Source organism: Lycorma delicatula, chromosome 7 (assembly GCF_047948215.1).
Source record: "Lycorma delicatula isolate Av1 chromosome 7, ASM4794821v1, whole genome shotgun sequence".
In the NCBI taxonomy this organism is placed as follows: domain Eukaryota; kingdom Metazoa; phylum Arthropoda; class Insecta; order Hemiptera; family Fulgoridae; genus Lycorma; species Lycorma delicatula.
In genome coordinates, this window is record NC_134461.1 from 111063027 (window position 1) to 111084493 (window position 21467).

Genomic DNA, 21467 nt, shown 5'->3' on the forward strand with positions numbered 1-21467 from the left:
ATAATAGTAGTATCGTCGATATTTCCGTAAATCTGCGTTAAGGTTTGTATTCTGCTGTTTATCTGCATATTGAATATTATATGGTAGTTCTGCGTATAAATAATGTTGAGTATTGTTTTACTGAGTGAGCCTCGCCCACAAAGTTTTTGATAATGTATATTGTGGCACCTAACGATGTTTTTCAGTTTAGGATTTTAAGTGTTAACATTTGCAGACTGATATTAACCTATCTTGTTTATAAATATTACCGTAAGTATTATTATTCCATTGTATAGTATTTATTATTTTTTACGGCCTTAATTTTTTTAAATTCAATTGGTACCATTGTTTAGCTATTAAAAGCCAAATTATATATTGCATCTATTAGATTTAGTTTTACATGTTTTCTTTGCCCTAAGTTAGAAGTTCCTTATTATAAGGCAAGGGCAAACCATTAAAAGGTATTCAAACTATTCTCTAACATTTACATGCTTGTAATATTCTTCTAATACACTAGTATGTAAACTGCTTAGTATATAAGCGTACATTCATTTGACAACTTGTAACATGCTATGAGCTGTCAAGATTAATTAAAAATATATATAATTTATGGATTCTGCACTAATTATATATTAAATATCTCAGTGCATTGACTAAAATTAGTTAATGCAGTTATGCCTGCTGCACTATTTAATTTACTTTAATTTTACAATATTTATGCACAAAGTTATTTTGCAGAATTTCCAATTGTTTAAAAATTCATCGTAATAATTTCCAATGTGCTTGTGCAATTTTGCTTAGGTTGTCATTTGTCTTTTAAAATAAATGTTAATCTCTCACTTTAATCTGCATCTTTCTCGTACTTTACCAGATTTGAGACTGATTAGGGCTTCATTTACTGGAGTGTATGAAGAAAGTGAATTCCTTCAAAATAATTTTCCATCCTAAATTAGATTGTTACATTAATTACTTTGTAATTAACATTAAGTGTATGCAAAGAATCATTTGCCTTCATACTAAAGTTTTCAGAATTTTGTGTTCATTTTCATAGTGTAACCATGAGCTTTGAGGAAGACAATTCCAAGAAAAAACAAAAATTATTTAAGTTTACATTTCCAATGGAAACAAGATCTGATGAATTCATACTGGAAATACCTATTCATATTCCTTACAGTGGACATGTTGGTGAACTTGTACATCGTATTCTTAATTCGTTCAAATTACCAGCTTATTTAGAAAAAGGTTGGTATTTAATTTTTTCTTTGTTTTTTTTTTTTGTTTTCTTTTAAAATTTTATAATTATTTGAAAAGAAATCTTTTCAAGATACGAACTAGAGCTTAATTAATTACAACTTTAACAGAAAATTTTAGATTTAGGAAGTACAAGGGTTATTTTTTCAAGGTCAGATCAGTCGCGAAATAAAAACTCCTTTGCGCAGCGTATCTAGTAAGAACTTTAATCACGCCATATCACTTCGTTTAGTTCTGAACACGTAAACATGTCTACAACAATAGCATCTCCTGCTATTGTTGAAATTCATCAATGAATATGCAGCTGAAATTCATTGATGAATAAGTAATGTGTACGCCAAAACTTCAATGAATGATAACAAAGTGCGACAATGATGCAGGAACTTTAAAGCAGGATGTACAGATGTTCATGATGCAGGCGGTCAGGGAAGGAAGTGAGTGTCAACTGATGATCTCGAGAGAGTGGATGAGGCAATTCGAAAAAATCGTCGGTTCACCATTTCTGTATTGAGTGATTTGTTTCCTGAAATTTCAAGGTCAGCATTTTGCCACAGACATCAAGCTGCAGACCAGCATAGAAACATGGCTAAAAACACAGGTGGCTCCGTTCTATGATGAGGGTATTGGAAAGTTGGTACCACACTACGAAAAATGTCTAAGTCGGAGTGGCAACTATGTAGAAAAATAGCGTTAACTATTAAGTACTTGCTACAAATTTTTTATTTTCACTGTGGTTTTAATTTTGTGACTGATCAGACCTTGAAAAAAAAAATAACCCTCGTATTACCTATTTTTTTAAAATTAACATTTGTTTGGGAAGCTTTAAACAGCATAATATTTTCTGACATTCCATATGTGAGTCTTACAAACTAGCCTACCAGATCTATAATTGTTTAAAACATTAATATTTTTGTGGCTTACTTTTGGTACTTTTAATTTTTTTTATGCAGCCTACAGGGACTACTAGATATTTACTGTATGCTGGTATCATCTCTTACAACATTATTGAGTTACTGTACCATTTATTATTTTTTCTTTTGATTTCTGGATATAGTTTCCTAATTATTAAGGCCAATTTGTTAAGCACTGTAAATACACTGTAATATTGTAATTATAATTCAACAATAAAAACACAGTAATACTAATCCAGATACTTACACTATATAATTCTACATAAATAAAATATTCATTTCAAATTTGTTTAGAGCAGAAAATTGAGTCTCCTGAGATGGTTCCACAAGTATCCCCAGCCGGTATCAAGAATGCACTGGCTCTTCTGGCTTGTGTTGAGTATACAGAACCTAGTAGGGGTCACACGCACCTACATAGGGATCCTTTCTTTCACTGGAAAAAATTTTATTTTAAAAGCAACAGACAAAAATTATTTTCACCTGAGAAACGCAAGCAGTAGAATGCTGCACCGCTTCAGACTATGAAAACCATTGATTGGTAAATTAGTTCTACTCCATGTTGGAAACCTGTTTTTTCCTCATTACACCTAGCTGACTGTTGTATAAATTTCAACTATTTTGACAAAATTTTTCTTTTTTTAATGTTAAAATATTTTATTACTTCCTAACTATCCAGTGATATCAAAAAATGCTATGCAAATGTAGCTTTGCTTTTCCTCAATTCATTTTTCAATTTTAATCTGAAAACTAAAATAGCTTTTTAGGTACTTGTACTTTTCGTAACATAAAATTTTCCTTTAGTTCCATTCTTCTTTGCCCTCAATATTTGGATGTATAAGGTATTATATCTTGGATAGTTCTTTCTTGAATTAAAAAAATCCTTTTGTTGATATTTATGGATATTTCTCCAGTGTTAAATTTTGTGTACTAATTTGTATTAATCTGCTAAGTCTTTCTTAGCATAAAAAAAATCCTTTTGTTGATATTTACGGATATTTCTCCAGTGTTAAATTTTGTGTACTAATTTGTATTAATCTGCTAAGTCTTTCTTAGCATATTGTTTTCCATTTTGTACTGTTAGTTTAACACAAAATAAAAAAAACAAAATTTCAAATTCAGTGTATTGTTCAATAAATTTAAATTTAAAATTGTTTAATACAAAGAATTAAACAGAATTTGTTAAAAAAAAATAACTACCTACATGTTCCATTTTTTTTAGGAACATTTACGATTTTTCATCAGATTAATTGTAATATATGTATATCAGGAGGCCAAGCCAAGGTTCATATAAAACTGTAGAGCTGGTGAAAGAAGAAAATATATATATATATATATATATATATATATAATAATATTAAATAATGAAACTTTTGAAATAATGAGACAATTTCAAACAAATACATATTTGAAAATACTTCCCCCAGATTTTTGTTTCCCTGGTGAAATGAGGTCATTCTGAAATTTTTAAGATGTTATGCAAGGGATAAACTTGAATGTTTTTTTCCTAAAAAACCAAATGAAACAGATCCCAGAACTGTATATCTTTAGTTTTCATGATATCTGAAGTAAAACAAAAATTTGGCGTAATGAAAACATTTTTTGGGTGTGAAGTACAGTATTATTAAAGGAATAGTAAGTGCATAAATTTTATTATCAAAATTTGTAGGGAATTAGTTCTGAGAAAATTGATGTAATAAATTTTATGTAAAAAGAGAATCAACTTCAATTATTAAAATAAAGCAGAACAAAATATAACAGAAAAAATGTCATGAATTTGTAAAAATTAATAACAGCTGTTTTTAGTATAATAAATTTAGTTCTTTGAAAAGTTAAAATGCTTTTAAAAAAAATATTCACTATGGATTACACTGTATTAATTTACAGTAAATGTTAAAAAATTCCACCACTGACTTCGATGCACTTTTCAGTTTGTTACCTTATATTTTCTGTTGCCAACAATGATATCTTTGCATACCTTGATGAGCAGTGATACCAAACTGAGAATGTAGTGATCAATCAGTTTTATCACATTTAGCTGCCCTCTACATCCAGTCCATTAACCAGTTAATGTTTCATTTAATTGCTTGCCTTACTTCATTCATGAAGTTTGTTGGTGCTCCATCAAATTGATAGTACATTTCAGTTCATTTCACCATTGAGAAATATTCAGCAATGTAAGAAATTCATCATTTAAAAATTCCAGATAATTTTTCCCTGTGATATCTTTTAATATGAATAGGTTATTAATTGGTTGTCAATCATGTCACACCAAGTTGTTACTCTAAAATTTGATTAAACTTCAGCATCTGGATTTTTCTTCAGACCACCGATGTGAATTCCATGTGCTGTTTATGCTATTAAGGGTAAAAGTAGCTTCTTCCAAAAATATTATGAATAGAATTGGCGTAATCACTTTCTGAACATAAGGATGCAGTCTGTGAGCATGTAATGTTCTCAATCTGTACTTTGTAGAAGGTTGTGTAGCAATTTTGTATGTGCTCATTATAGGACTAAGCTGTATCACTTGAAGAATGTTTTCACTTTCATCACTATGTACTGTTTGATGTTCAGATGATTCAATACTCAGAAGTGTATCATTCTCACAAAAATTATTAAAAATTTTACAAATACTTAAGGTTGGAAACTATTTGTCTAGGATATGTATGTCAATATTCTTTTCTTCCACCACAGCTAGGACACACTTCCATTGCAAAAGCCATACACAAAAATCATATCAGCATATTCTGTATAAGTAAGGAGATGCAGCATTTTTCAAAACAAAGAATTCATAATGGAATTTCGCTTTTTTAAATTCAGATTGAATTGGAAAAATGTAGGTACAGTTTAAGAGAAATTTTCTCAAAATTAAGTTATTTATTAACTTAAGTTATTTTATTCCAAACCTAAAATGTATTTTCCAACAAAATCTTTTTTTGTTTTACCCCATTTATCTTAAAACCTAAGTGAGGTAGAGGTCTGGGACCAATTTTTTTCAATTTCTTAGATAAAAAACCATAAGGAAGCATATCAAGTTATATCCCAAGAATTTTGGTATGGTTTAATTTCACAAAGGGAGCAGAAAAGCAGGGCTAAATTTTTCACAGACCGAAACTTTCTGATGAACAATTTTCTGACCTACATTTATATGAACTTTTTTCTTACTTTTGGCTAAAAAGAATCATCACCAAAGAGTTTGCTGTACACTTTGGAATCACCAGAATATATATATATTTTTATTTTTAAAATAACATTGAGAATGCAGATTAAAAATTAATAAGTTTTTTAAATTAAATCTGATGATCATATTCAGAAATCACAAAAAGTGTGAAAATGTGTGTAGATGTAACATGTTTAATTTTTTTCTATTATTTTGATCTTTTTTTACTAGCAAGTTTTTATAAGCATAGTTTCACAAGGGTGACACTTCTTTTAATACATACTATACTAAGAACATCAATGTTTCCCAATTTGAGACTTGCTAAATTTTAGTATGTGCAATCTACTAAAATATTAGAAGCAGCTACCTTTTATATAGTTTACTCTCAACTCACTAACAAATTGTAGTTGACACTAAAGCTAGTAAAAAGTAATCATCTTATCTCAATGTTAACTACTGTTCAACTGTTTGCAATTGTGTTCTTAAAAATCCTTCTTATCAACTTATCTGTATAAAATAATTTCCTTGAATAAAAATAACTCCATTACATTTACTCTTATTTAGTGTTCTTTGCAACTCCCATGGTTGTTTTACACAGAATTAAATTTTCTTTTATTAGAACAGAACCAGTTTCTATCAAGAGTACAGTTGAGTTAGGATTTAATTTTTTTAGTTAAATCTTATAATGAATAAACAAACTAGCAAAATATGTTCATACAGTAATAAATACAGGGAATAAAAAACTATGTATGCAGTAGAGTATAATAAGATATGCCTTAAGTATGAGGTGGAAGAAGCTATGTTACAATTGAGGTTGGATCAAAGAAAAAATTGATAAGTTTTTAAAAGAATTTATCTCAGTAAAAAAAAAGAATGTCCTGAGCATTTAAAAATGTGTTCATTTCTGCAATAGTCCCAAGTTACACCAAATAGAAAAGGACATAAACACAGATATTTCAAAAAAAAAAATTGATATGTTATTTGCTGGATTGTGTATCCTTGAGATACAATTCCAAGATTATTGCTAAATTTTGGATTTAACTTTACTAAAACGCAACTGTTGTAAACTTCGCTCCTTGATTACTGTTGAAAAAAATAGAAAGCTAATAAAAATAAAAAGTCACAGAAATTATTATCAGTGAGTATGGCTATTGATAAAAAAGTGACTGATCAATGTTTTATGGAGATGGTATGTAAAAGTTGGAAGATAGCAGTAAAGCAGTAAAGTCTTAATGAGGAGAAAAGTCACAATTCACATTGAGGATGAAACATTTTAGCAGATGCCTTATGCTGTATGCAATAGCTAACCTAGTTTAAATGGTGGCAAGATATTGTAGCAAAAAAGGTAATTCCAAAAGGAAAAGACTTTTTTAAATAGTCAACCAATTAAGTGTAATTGGTAATAAATAAATTTGTTAATAAAGTAATTTTTATTACTTTATTTTTTTATTTTTTGCATATACCATTGTTTAATTTTCTTTTTTACTTATTCTTGCCATTTTTTTTCCAAAAACGTAATATCTTTAGTTTTTTTGACTATTAAAGAATAATCAAAAAACTAAACAAATTATTTATGATTTTTTTTTCTTTTTTTTTAGTCAAAAACTTGACTACACACTATAGTATATAATTTACAGCTGGTTGAAGACCACCCACCCAAATGAACTATTGAGAATTAATGTTAGGTTTGAATCTATTATTTAACAAAAATTCATTCTTCAAATGGTACAACCAACATTTCTTTGTATTTATATTTTTCCTGAGTTCTCAATGTCTGATTTTGTGTTAATTATTCAATAATCAATACAAAATCTCTGTGGTGAAGTGATAAAATCTCTGTCCAGTGTATTTCACTTTAGGCATTATATTAAAATTAAAATATAGGATTCAGTGTTTGATTAAACATTTTGAATTTTAATATACCACGGTTAAAGTATTTTCAATGCTGATAAATATGTATTCAGCTGCATGTGCAATCTTTTACAAATCTGGCATAACATGTGTTTTGTTGATTAACATTTACGAGGGTGGTTAAAAAGGTTTGTGCAAAATGTGAGAGTTGGCACTACTGGTGCATATTGAGTAGCACCTTTTGGAAGAACATACACAAAGTTTTGACTGGATCAATTAATTTCCCTGTATTTGGTATCTGTTTGATTTGAGAAAGTCTACTGATTTCTAAAAAATGGATGAAAGAGAATTTCGCATGTTGCTTAAAAATTACTTTATTAATCGCCTCTGGAGACTAAAGAAAAACTTAATTATAACATTTTATAAGTGGTTTCAACATTTTTGAAGTGGCCATATGAGCACAAGTGATGCTGAACATTCTGGACGCCCTGTTGAGGTCACTACTTTAGAATTGATTAATAAAATGATATGGTATTGAATGATAAGTAGATTGAAGGTGCGTGAAATTATTACAAGTGCTGCTGTCTTGACTGAACTGGTATTATCGTGTATAGTTTTTTGCATAAATACATGAACATGAAAAAGCTATCCGTATGATGGGCGACATATGATTGCTCATAGTTGATACAAAAATAAATCATTTGAGGTATTCCGTTAATGGTTTGCAGCTCTTTCAGTGAAATAAACCGGATTTTAGACAAAGGAACATTCCAAACAACAGGTTGCCAGCAGATAGTCTGCATCAAAGAAGGCGAAGGCAAAGGCAAAGGGCAGTCCTTCGGTCAGGAAGATGTGGTGGCTGTCTTTTGGGATATGCAAGGGATAATCCTTATCCTTTAAGAATAAGGTTCAGTGATTACAGGATTGAACCATTTGAAAATCAATCTGCTAGAAAAACGCCCACAATTGTCCTGTAAAAAGTTTTTTTTTTCATTACAATAATGCACCTGTTCACTTTACAATTATGGCCACAATTGATAAAGAGTTAGGGATTAAAAACTTGTTCCACATACCCCTGTTTCTCCAGATTTGGCTTCTTCAGACCTTTGTTTCCCAATACAAAAAAATTGCTGGCAGGAAGGAGATTTTATTCAAACAAGGAGATAATTGCAGGTACAAATATCTGTTTTGCAGAGTTGGAACAATCCTAATATTTGGAAGGGATTAATAAAGCTGAGCAGCATTGGATGAAATATGTAAGCTTAAAAAAGGAGATTACACAAATATAAAAAAGTTTTATCTCAAAAATTAAGTGGTTTTTATTTTCCACAGACTTTTCGAATCACCCGTGTAAATTGTTTGAGTGATTGTAATGTAAATTATATATAACATGATACAGTAAAATAACAAATATGAAAAATTAATTTTATATACACATTTGTTATTTATTTATCCACCATCTAGTGCTACTTTTAGGTTATACTGTAAAATAATCGACACTGCTTTGCTTTTTAATATAAATATTTAAATAGTATTATAGTAATGGATTAATAATAAAACCTAACTATAAACTTATACAAAAATATGTTAAACATCCTTTAAAAAAAATAAAAAATAAATGTTGACATCTATGTAAAGTGTATATGTAATTATAGTAGCTAAACAGCTTCAATAGAGTATAAATTCATATAAGGATCCCCAAAAAATAATACATATTCATGATTCATTATAGGATCACCAGAAAATATTAGATATTCTCTTGGTGTTGAACGAGATCGTGAAAATCTACGGTATGTTGCATGTGGTCGTGGTTTCAATGGTCCAAAACCATTTGGTCTAGGATCTGGATCTAACCAAACCGGTTTCCCTAATTTATGATCACTGAGTTCTAAATGTATTATATTACTGCTGATATTATTATCATTACAAAATATCAGCGATGTTAATAGAAAATATAGTCCTCCAAGTTTATTATGGTTCATTTTATAAAGGTACTCTAATTGTAGATTAGTGCTATTTTTTATGTGGTTCTCCAAATCTTGTATATAATTTTGTAGTGGAATACTGATTGCTTTATTATTATTATTAATATTATTATTATTATTGTTATTATTATTGTTATTATTTAATATAATTACCCTTGGTGGGATTTCTTTTTTTGCTTTTAAATGATGTTTCTTCATTTCATCTTTTCTACGCATCATTTCTTTATTATATCTATTACATAATTGTCTAATTATTCTTGGGTGATTGTGTTTTGACCTACTATTAAACATATTGTTGTTTAATTCTTTTGTGTACGGACTTAAAATGGTATCATACCAATTTTGTTTAAACTTCTTATTTGCCCGTTTCTTTCTTTGTTTGTTTTTTTGTGTTAGAAAAGGTTTTTCATGTATTGGTTTTGTTTCTTTAATTATTATGTTATTGTTAAAATTATCATCATTATTTTCTTTCTCGATCATTTGAAAATTATTTAGAATGTGATTTTTCGTACATTTCTTTTGTACATTAATTGCATCTTTATTATATTGTTGTAATACATGTTGCATTACTGGAATAGTTTCATTTATTTGTTTTCTTTGATTTTTGTGTGCTTTATTTATTTCATATATGCTATTCTTACGAGTTCCATTTGACATTTTTAGATATCTTTGAAAAGGTAATACATTTTTTTTAATGCATCGTCCATCTAGAACAAAGTTAAATTTTAATACACATTTATCATTTTCATGTTTATGTTCCACAAATTTTTTTATTTGTCGATTTTTTTGTGACATTTCCGTTTTAATCTTGTTATAAATTAATTTATTTGCACAGCTGTATAAATCTGGCCTTCCTTTTAACTTCTGTTCTATTTTACTATCCTTTTCACTTATTAAACTATCAGTTTTTGTTTGTTTCTTAGATTTATTCTTTGTTTTGCTGTTTGCATTTGTGCATTTTGAAATATTTAACTTTAGATCCTTTTTGTTACTTATTTCTTTTTGGCTGTTACATTCTTCATGTTTAAGTTTGCTGTTAACTTCATTTATTATACTATTTACATTAGTTTGTTTGCTTAAATTTGTACTATTAATATCTGAATCCTCTTTATTATTGATTTTATTATTCTGCAGTAGTTCACATTTTTGATTTATTAAAACACAGTTACTTATTTCTTCAATTTGTAGTTCATTTATATTTTGTCTAAATTCTCTATCTTTACATATTTTCTTTAGTTTTTCAACATATTGTAATTTTTCTTTTACAGTTTTACTGATGTTTGTTTTTAATACTATCGGCTTTAACTCCACAATATCTGTTACATTGCTTTCTATTGTGTAGAAAATTAATTTACTTTTATCAATTTCATTCTTGATAATGCTTTCTGTATTACTCAATTTCTTTTGCTGAAAATTGTTGGCAATCAAAGAGTTATAATTGTTATAGTGATTGTAGTTGTTATTGATATTGCTGTTTTTATTAGTATTTATGTATTCTATACTGTAAGTCAGCTTTTGCATACTTTCACGCCATCTTTCTTCATAATGTGCTATTTCTCTTTGTAAAGAGTCAAATAATTGTTGTTTGTTTAAATCTGATACTAATTCATTTTGTTGTTTATTTTTAATTATATTTTCATTCATACTCTTTTTCATAAACCTTATTTAAAAAAGACAGATGGAAAAATGAACTAAAACAATAAACTTTTTGATTTGTTTTTAAACTGATCAGTATTTGTTATTATTACTATTATCAGTGGCACTGTTTAATGAAAAATGAATAGTTTTGCTGTTATTTGAAAAATGTTGCCATGGTTACTGTTTTGGTAATTTAACATATGTCTGCTTGTTTTTCTTGTATTAATAAACTCCAATCCATTAAAAAGTTTTCAGCTTAATAATTTTTATTTTTATTTAGAAGTATTTTATTGCATATCATTGATTAGTGGCTTAATAAGTTTTTGTAGATTGGTTGGTTTTTTTTTATACAAACAGGAACATTGTTGGTTATTATGAAATAAATAAAATTGTTTTAAATGATAAATTTTATAGAATTGTGCCAGGTGTCTAAAATATGTTAATATTTTTTCTCTATGCCGATTATATTTATTATACCTTCTTATCTCTGTGGTCATTGAAAATTTGATAAAAATCACTCTTGTTTCAGTTTAAATATATAAAAAATTAGAAAAAGTTTAAATTTAAGAAAAAAATGATGTAAATCATGCTACATGGATAAGTTATACCAGATGCTACTGTAACATAGGCAGTAAAAAAATTATTACATTTTCAAATCTTGCCTGAAACTGTTCTAGATGATTTCAAATTGTGATCTCTGAATCGCTACACGATTATTTTAATGAGGATTGATGAAGATAAATCATAAGATTAATTAGGAAAAATGTCCTTGCAAGGAATCAAGATCGGCTTAATCTAGAAACCAACATTCTAACTACTACACCTTCTGCTTGTTTTTAGCTAATAAAAGTTGAATAATGAATAAATATTTAGCGTCAAACAATATGACCAGCCCTGAATATGTTTGAAAATTGTCCACCAGTTTTACTTTGCAGATACTTAATATTAAGTTACAGTGATGTAACTAATTTAATTAAAAAAATTTAATTAAAAAATTAATTAAATTTGATGTCCTAAATGACTTTAAAAAAAAATTTTGATGTCCTAGATGACTTGCCATATATTTAATACAGGCACTAAACCATGGTAAATATTGATTACCAGTATAAAAATATAAGCAATAGTATGTGAACAGCTTATTTACAAACATAGTTTGTAAAACATATAAGGGTACTAAAAGAATGCTATATAATAATGATCATTTTTGTTGTTTAAGTAATGATAAATAATTGAATATAGAGTTTACATATTCATTAATGCTGTAAAAAGGGAACTGCTGTTAATTGAAACTTTAGTTTACCATTATTTACTTGCCTTTTATTTTATTAATACTTTGATTTTTTCTTCTAATTGACATACTTTATCTTATTTAAATGTACTACTATGTTGTTCTTAAATGACACTATGCTTGTTTTAAGCATACATTCATTTAGCAACATGTCAAGTTTGATTACTTATTACAAAAATAATAATTGGAATTTTTTTCTAGCATCTTCATAGGCATATAAGCATAATAATATTGAACATATGAAAAAAAAGAAGGAAATTTAGGACATATTCTACAAGTGAAACTAAATAAAGTTTCTGCAAACATGGGTCTGGAAACATTTTGTTTTCTAGTTATGGCTTGCAAATGTTTTAGCCTAATTTTTCAAGTAAAATGAAGTAATACTAACATTTTTGAAAATAAATTAAGGAATAAATTTGATGGTTCCATATGTTTTTAACTTAAAAAAATTAAATAAAACAAGTCTGAGAACTGTATTTCTTGTAATTTTTGAAAACAATGATCATAAAATACCAAAAATTGTTTTCAAAACATAATTTTTTATATTTGATATATAAAAACTTTATTAAATTACCAGTAAACAAATAAAATTCACAAAAAATCTGTCAAGAATTTAATTATAAGATAAGTTATGTAAGTAATGTTGATTGAAAATGAGGAAGTCTTTAAGAAGTTTGACTTTTATAAAAAAAAATATATATTTAATTATGAGAGGAAAATACTTTAAACCAAAATAAGAATCATTTGAATATTTTAAAGTTACTAGAAAAGAAAATCAGCTATTAAAAAAAATAAATGAAAACATATTACAAACTTCAAAATTATCTCATTTACTGTTTACATTATATTGAGCTCAATTTAAAATTCCTTGAGTGGCTTCTATTAATATATCATGACTGTTTTGCATAATTTCAACTCCATTAAAAATCCTTATCACCAATTCTCCTTTTTTAGTTATATTTTGTTTGTGTAGTAATCCAATTGATCCAATTGTTCATAAATCTTATATTCAAATAATTCCTAACTTCTTGACAAAAATGAGGAAGAGCCTCGTCATGTTGAGAAATCATTTCTTGTCTTGTTAATAGTGGAACATCTAAAAGAGATAGGCAAATTATTTTCTTAAAAAATTTATGTTTATACTTACTGTAAGGAAAACTTCAAAATAAATAGTCCAATAATAATAGGCTTGTCAATAATATCTCACCTAACATAAAATGCTTTTTTTGGAAACTGCTGTTTACTGTGTCATTTGCATTTTTAAAAATCCAGTGAGAATATTTTTTTGAATTAATAATTTCATATCTTGAAAAAGTCCTCATCAGTAGATAATACAACTTACTATTTGATAATTGTATTGAATCCAGTTACAAAAATTTAGATGCAGCAGATTGTCTCCAACTTGTAAATTTTGAACCTCCTGTAAGTTTTACTGATAGAAATTTTCTTTACAAAATATTTACCATGCTGTTCTGCATAACAAAGTAGTGTGATTTGAAATGTGTGTATTATTGTGCGCTGGATTATGTTGAATTTGCTGAATTATGTTATGCTCTTCATCAAAAGATGTTGTTCTTAGCATTCAGCAGAATACATGCATAATGACAAAAAGCTGGTTGTGTATAAACACAAATACCGAAGCAAAGGTTTTTGAATTTGGAATCCTATGTGGTAATCTTTCCTGATAATAATCGATGTGAATTTAGCATATTTCCATTCAATACCCATAAACAAAAGTTTTGTCTTCATATTCTTCATTTGAAAACTGAAAAGGCATTTTTAGAAAATGATAATCACTGTAATTTTCTTCAATTTTGAAAGCATACAAAATTATTTAAATGTAATACACAAATTTCAATTGTTGTTCAGCTGTTCACACTGCCAGCTAATTAAATAAGAAGTTTCTTAATTTATTTTTTCAAAACAATTTTAATTAGTGAATTGTTTTTTATTTCTTAATCATTTTAAGGCAACACAATAATATTTAAATAATTCTATTATCTAATTTGTCTTTACTTATTTTAATAATTAATTTTATTTCTAGATTTTCCCAACATTGAAATGATTCTTGTTTCAATTTAAAATTATAATTCAGTATTTTTCTGCCAAATTTTGTTTTGACAATTTAACAAGTTATTAACCTAAAAAATTGTTTTGTAAACCATTTCTTGTGTTTTACAATGATTTTGTAAGAAATTGCTATAGGCACAGTTCTGGGACCTGTTTGATTTAATTTTTCAGGTCAAGAACCATATCAAACCATGAAATTTATCCTTTAGTTTAAGTTCCAGGAACTTCAGTGTGGCTTCATTTTACTCTTGGAGCAAAAATCGGGGTGAAATCTTACAAGCTACAAGCCAAAACAAAGAGTTTGCAGACCCACATATTTTATAATTTTTTTTTTTTCATTTTTAGAACATGTCATGAAATTCTTCTATGTTTTTGTGAGACTCTTTGTATTTAATTTTTAAAGAAAAATTGAATTTTAAACACTTTTCTAAAGAAAGGAAACTGGGTACATTATATACTTCATCAAATTTTTTTTTCTTCAGATGAGTGAAACGTTTGTATCATTGCAGTACCTGCTGTTAATTCCAGCAGTTTCGATGCATGTTCAATTTTTCAATCAAAATATCATGGCATGACCCAATTGAGATGTTAACCTGCAAGTTTTCTGACAGTCAATTCTTAAAATCACACATTACAAAAATTGCTACTAACACTTAAACATGTTACACTAAAATAATAATAACACAAAAAATAAATGAGTTATCAACAATCCAAGAACATTTGTTTACAGAGGAGGTTATGTGGAACGCAATGCTTCCAACCGCATGACCCTAAACTGGCACGTAGTTATAAATATTAAGTTATTTTCTGAACAGATTTTGTAATTATATGTTATGATCTACTCTTTATTTTGCTGTTCCATCATTATTAGATGCATAATTCAAATTGAGATTAAATTGTTAATTTTTATTTTTTTTTTTAGATTTGGAATTGGCTCTTAAATGCTTTATTGGTAAAGAGACTGTAAATTATTATGATGAATTATCAGAAAATGAAATAAATAATGCATTAGATGGTACAACTGATGTAGAAGACATAATTAAAATATGGGAAAAAAGTTTTAAAGAGGTAAGGTCTATTGTACTTTTGGGAATGGCAATTTTTTAAATTATATTAAGGGTATGTAATGATTTTTAAAATATGTATTTTGTCTTTAAAAGTTTAAATGAGTTATTTTATTTAATATATCAATGTTTTTAACATGACATTGACAGTAGGAATGATTTTGACATTGTACTTCCACCACAACATGTATGGGTGGATTGATTGAGACCTTATTGGTGGTGTTGTATATGCTATGGCTTGTATAGTAAAATTTCTGTATGTTTGTGGTGGAGGTATACATATTGTTGTGAGAAATGTTCTTAGTATAACCTATTTTTTACATTACAAGTAGAATAACCTGTAAGCTATGTAGACCACAAAACATTTGTAGCAAGTATGTTAAAAAATGACCTTTAGGTGTATTAAGGTTTTTTATTTTTTATTTTTATTTATTTATTTATTTTTATTTTTTGTAGGCAACTACCTGATGTTTGATTAATATCATAATTGATTACAAGAATGTTATTCACCATACCACTATTTCTTGTAGTGAACCAAAAAAAGTTGTTACTTTCAGGGCTGAATATCATTTGCATCTTCATAAACTTAGTACACTGATTTGCAACATTATATTCAGTTCAGTGAGGAAGGCAACAGGAAACCGCTTTTCATTTTTCACTTCCCTTAGTAAATTGGATGAGAAGTATGGTTAAGTCATTTTCAAGAGTTACTGATATCTTATATCAGGTCACCTATATTCATAACCCACCAGGCTGGTCTAGTGGTTAACTCATCATCGCAAATCAGCTGATTTTGAAATCAAGAGTTGTAAGGTCCAACTCTTAGTAAAGGCAGATACTTTTGTACGGACTTAAATACTGGTGTTCTTTGGTTGTTCGGTTTCAATTAAGCACACATCTAAGGAATGGTCGACCTGAGACTGTACAAGACTACACTTCATTTACACTTGTGCATATCATCCTCTGAAGTAATACCTTATGATGGTTCTGTAGGCTAAACAGAAAAAAGAGAGAGAGGTTACCTATAATCATGGTTGTAGTACTTACATACCAGCAGACAGTGATTTATTTTTTGAAATTTTCTTTGCTAATTTTAAATACAAAACAATGAAGAAGAGAAGTATCAAGAAAATTTTGTCATTTTTATTTAGTAAACTTGTAGATGCCTTGAGAATACCTTCTTTCAATAGTTTTCAGTGTGTTTTAAATGAACTGACATAAGATCATTCACAAAAACAATACACTCATTCTGAAGAATAACAACATCTTATACCAAGTTTACTAAGAATGAATAAAAGTATTTTTCACTATTTTTTCTGTTTTGTATTAACACCGTAAAAGAAGAAAAGACTTGATGAAAAAAAGAATACTTTGAAAACTTGAAAAAAAATTTAATTTACTTATATACACATTAGTATATAATAAATTTTATTAAATAGATTCCATAGATGTTGAATTGAATTGATTAAATACATGTTGTAAATGTTTTGTATTACAAATACAGGGATAAAATAATATTCTATTTTTTTTACACATTTAATAAAATGTTGGTAATGTTGATAAGTGAACGCTCCCCCCCCCCCCCCCGTGACTCATGAGATGAGGATAAGTGTAATACGTAAATGAGATGTAGTCTTGTACAGACTTAGGCTGACCACTACTGAGACGTGTGATTAACTGTACCCCAACCACCGAAGTACATCAGTATCCACTATCTAGTATTCAAATCGATATAAAAGTAACCAATTTTTACTAGGATTTGAACCTCAGTACCTTCGATTTCAAAAGTCAGCTGTTTAACAAGTGATTTTCAGTGATGAATTTTCCAATAGATCATCCCTGTGGGCTAAGTTCTTTTTGTCACTAATTTTACTCTGAATTGCAGACAGGTGTTCTGTTAGAAAATGACAGTAATTACAGACAATGATTCTAAAGTTAAAAATAAGAAAAAAATTTCATGTAAAAATAAGCCAGAAGTGTTTTGTTTTTATGTTAATTAGAATTAAATTTAAAAGTAAATTAAATTTTGATTCTTTAATCAATGATGCCAACTAGTAGTTGGTCATAATAATAAAATTCAATTGAAAATATTTTATAATCAGCCAATTTTCAAATAAAATTGCTTTATTAAATTGTATTATCAATTAGTTTTGCTCTATTAGTTTGACATTTTTTCCATTTTATTTAAAGTTGAATTTCTCAACTAGTATTTGTTATTTTTTGGCTATATTTACTTTTCAGTTTTTTCAGAATTAAATTATCTACAAAATATTTTTTGTTAATTGGCAATTAACATTGTTTTTTAAATTATTGTTTTTGACTTGAATTTATTGAGTTTTATGTGATTTTTCTCAACAAAAAAAATATTAGAACTGTTCTGAGAACCATTTTTTTTTTTAATAATTTTCAAGCCATATAATAACACACTAATCTTTTACCTTAATTAAGATTTCAAAAACTTTTAGTTTTACATATTACCTATCAGCTAAAATTAGGATGAAATGTTTTATCTGGTATTAGTTGAAAATAAAACTTTTTCCAACATATGGTTACATGACTTTTTTATCCTAATTTTTAGTTATAGAATCACCTCCTGATATAGTGTCTTTTGCTGTTAGATAACTATTTTTAATCATTATCTTGTTTGATGACTGTATCCTCTAGTTTTTGTTAAAGGAAGATTAGAAAGTCTATACAAAAAAAGAATTGTTGGCAGCTGGATATAAAGATACAAATCTCTTCTGAAATTATCATAAAAATTCTCAAGAATAATAAACATACCATACCAGCCTTTCTAAAAAAGGAAGGAGTGAGCTAGTTTTCTACTTGGTCCTTCTTCCTAGAACCAAACATATTATATAAAAAAGCGAGCCAAGCCCTTCGAAACACACAAAAGTTACTCAGCCTTACAAGTGTCATCTCTCTGTTCATCTCAGGCTGTATACTTAACATCATCATTCCTCTCAGAGAAAGCAAATCAGAACAGTACCTCTTCAACACATATCCTGTTTTCTTTTTACTATTATATTTTAATCAACATTAACTATTTGGTCCTGCAGTCATTAGTAGATACCATTAGCGTCCAGAAAACTGCTTCCAAGATTTTCTAACTTTGGTGTTATATGAGTTTATTTTAGTTTTCAGGACACTGTTCAGTGAGACTGATTGTTAGAGGATACATTTTTCTATTTATTTTTCATTAATTTGTTACAGAAAGAAAAGATAATGAAAGAGAATTCAGAAAAAAATCACAAAATACTTTAGCCATACATTTTTATTAAACGTTCACCAAAGAAGCTAATTTAGTTTTTCTATATGAAAATCCTTCCACTTTCATTACAGAATAATGTATTTTACATTATCTGCAGACTTACCATTGATTTTACCTAGGAGTCACTCATATTAGATTTACCGATCTCTGTGGTAGAGTGATAACACCTCTGTGTTACTGCTTTTCATCCAGAGGTTCCGGGTTTGACTCATAGTCAGGCAAGGCATTTTTTTCATATGCTACAAAAATTTATTATTACCCATCAACAGTTCTTAAATGATGTCAGCCTATTGTTGTAAAAGTAAATAAATTAATATATAATCCCTATGAAGTGGGCTAATTCCAGTAATGTAAATTAAGAAATTTCCAAACAACTCTTGCCTAATCAAACCAGGAAGTTTATAAATTAATTGTGTTTCTGAATAAATGTCTTATGCAGGGCTCTTCTCATTATTATTAATTTTCATTCTTCTAGAATAAATATTATTTGTAGCAGTAGCCATTTGTTATTTTATTTGTAGTATTTTATTTTTTACTCCCAGTTTATAATTCCATACCATAATAATTAGGGTTTTTTAAAATAATTTGTCTTGACTGAACCTGATTGAAATTTAGTAGTTAATCTCTTGTCCGATCTGAACCCATTATTTCAGAAATTTTGTAATTAATTAAACTATAGCAACTAAACTGTTCCAGCAGCATTGTAACTTTATCCAGTTAAATATCATTACATATTGAATTTGAACCTGAGGTCTGAATCATCTCTAAACAGCTGTATAACTGATAATGGAAATCATTTTTAACGTAACAGACTGTGATTTGTGTGAAAATGTGTGTTTTTTATCATTTTAAACTGATAATCATTCCCATTTTCCCTTTTTTAATTTCTCAGGTGACAGTTTTTTGTTTGAAATGATGGGTTTTTCCATTCAAAAAAATATTTCCCCTTATTATGTCTGCTACTCTATATTTACTGTCCAAAATTAGTTTATTTTTTCTTCAAATTTTTTTCAGAATACTGTAGAATTTGGTGAAAAATTGGGTACAAATGATTCAGAATTATTTTCAGCAGTTTATCATAAATTAGTACATTCTCCAGCTTTAGAAACTATTCTTCAGGTTGAGCACACTTATGCATTAGCTGTAGCTGATATTGCTCGGGAACGTGATTTACAAGTTTCTTCCCTTAACACCAAGTGAGTGTATGTAGGTATAATAATAATAATGTGAAGTTTATAAAATAGTTTTGCTAGTTGTAAGTAATCTTCTAGTAAAGGTTTTCAGTTACCAATTTCTACTAATTCTTACATTTTAAAAGAATCTTTAATTCTTCAGGAGGAATTTAAAGTTATTTTTAAGTTTATTTTCAAGCTTAACAGGCATTTTTTTTTTGTTGTAAATATAATGAAAAAAATATATACGTTTTATACTTAATGTGAAATCACTTTTATTTTTTGTTTCAGTCTTCAGAAAAGATTATTCTATATTATAAAAAAGGATGGTGTGTGGGTTTGTTTGTTATTCATGCTCACTTTTTTATTTTAGCTGCTATTGGCCCAGAGTGGACCTCTGTGCGCCAGGCGGCTGCGCGGAGCACACAAACGATTCATTCATTTGAACAATTTTTACTTCTCAATCAATTTATACTTTTTTATATGAACGATTTATTTAAAATTATATTTGTGTTTTGGGATAAAAAAGGAAAACGTTGGGGTTTAGAGCTGTGTTAAAAAATTACAACTCAAGAAACAGCTAAAATTGATCAGGATTTTGAAGTTTTTGTTGTAACTACGCTAAATAATTTCATGAACATTATTTAGTTACAGTTGGCAAAAACAATGTAACATTTTCATGGCGGACCATAGACCTGCCTTTTTTTCTAGTAATACTTAATAACAATGTATAAATTCATTATTGAAATAGATCCTTAGGCATTGTTTTGCGTCAAAATATATCAAAATTTTATTTAAAAAATGATAAAATCTGCCTAATGAATAGTCTTTAATAAGAATTATTCCATTAAGCAGAATATTCCAATAACTGGCTATCCTATGTTAGGCCTATAGATTGCTAGATACTGGTAGATATAGCTTACTGGTATCATTTAAATTAAAGTATTGTGAATTATGTATTAGTGCATATATTATGTATAGAATATTTAAGTATATAAAATGAGAAATTGTATTTTTCTTTGCTTTATTTTTTACATGTTCATGTTTCAGTCAACATTATTTTGAGTATAATAGGTTTTTTAGAGGTAAATGGATGCTGGTTTACATATTAATTAGGTTTTTTAGTGATTAAAGGTGCTTAAAATAGAAGCAGGTAACCATCCAAATGGTTTTTAAACTGATTTACCACAATAGAATTGTTAGTATACCATTATGAATTATATATATTTATACAGAACAATGATAATAAATAAAAATTATTACTTCTCTCTGATAATGGAATTAGTGATAAATGTATATTGAAGAAATATTTTTTTACATCTTGTTGAAAATTATTTATTATTTGGCCAGCTGCTTGGTGTAGTAGTTAGGATGCGGGCTTTTTGATCACTTGGTATCTTTCTGTTCCCAGAAATGGCAGAAATAGCTTTACATAACATTTCATCTATCTCATTTCCTCATTAGATATGTATGTAGCATGTCTGAGAATATATATGTATATATATATATATATATATATATATATATATGAAAATAGTTGCTATAACCTAACCCACCGGTTTGATCTAGTGGTTAACTCGTCATCATAAATCAGCTGATTTCAATGTCAAAAGTTCTAAGGTTCAAATCCTAGCAAAGACAATTACTTTTATACTGATTTGAATAGTAGATCATGGATATCTGTATTCTTTGGTGGTTGGGTTTCAATTAACCACACATCTCAGGAATGGTCAATTTGAGACTGTACAAGACTACACTTCATTTACATTCACACATATCATACTCATTCATCCTCTAAGTAATTTACAGTGGTTCCTGAGTCTAAACACA

General features: G+C 27.8%; 1 protein-coding gene across 1 annotated transcript in view; it reads left to right on the forward strand.

Moving 5' to 3' along the window:
- LOC142327429 (FERRY endosomal RAB5 effector complex subunit 3) overlaps positions 1–21467 on the forward strand; it is a 59623-nt gene continuing 38156 nt past the window's right edge. Inside the window, exons 1-4 of the mRNA XM_075370491.1 lie at positions 1–249; positions 1031–1221; positions 15053–15198; positions 19480–19661. Of these exons, the coding sequence (XP_075226606.1) occupies positions 1038–1221; positions 15053–15198; positions 19480–19661 (512 nt within the window). The 5' untranslated portion in view covers positions 1–249; positions 1031–1037. The remainder of the gene's footprint in view (positions 250–1030; positions 1222–15052; positions 15199–19479; positions 19662–21467) is intronic.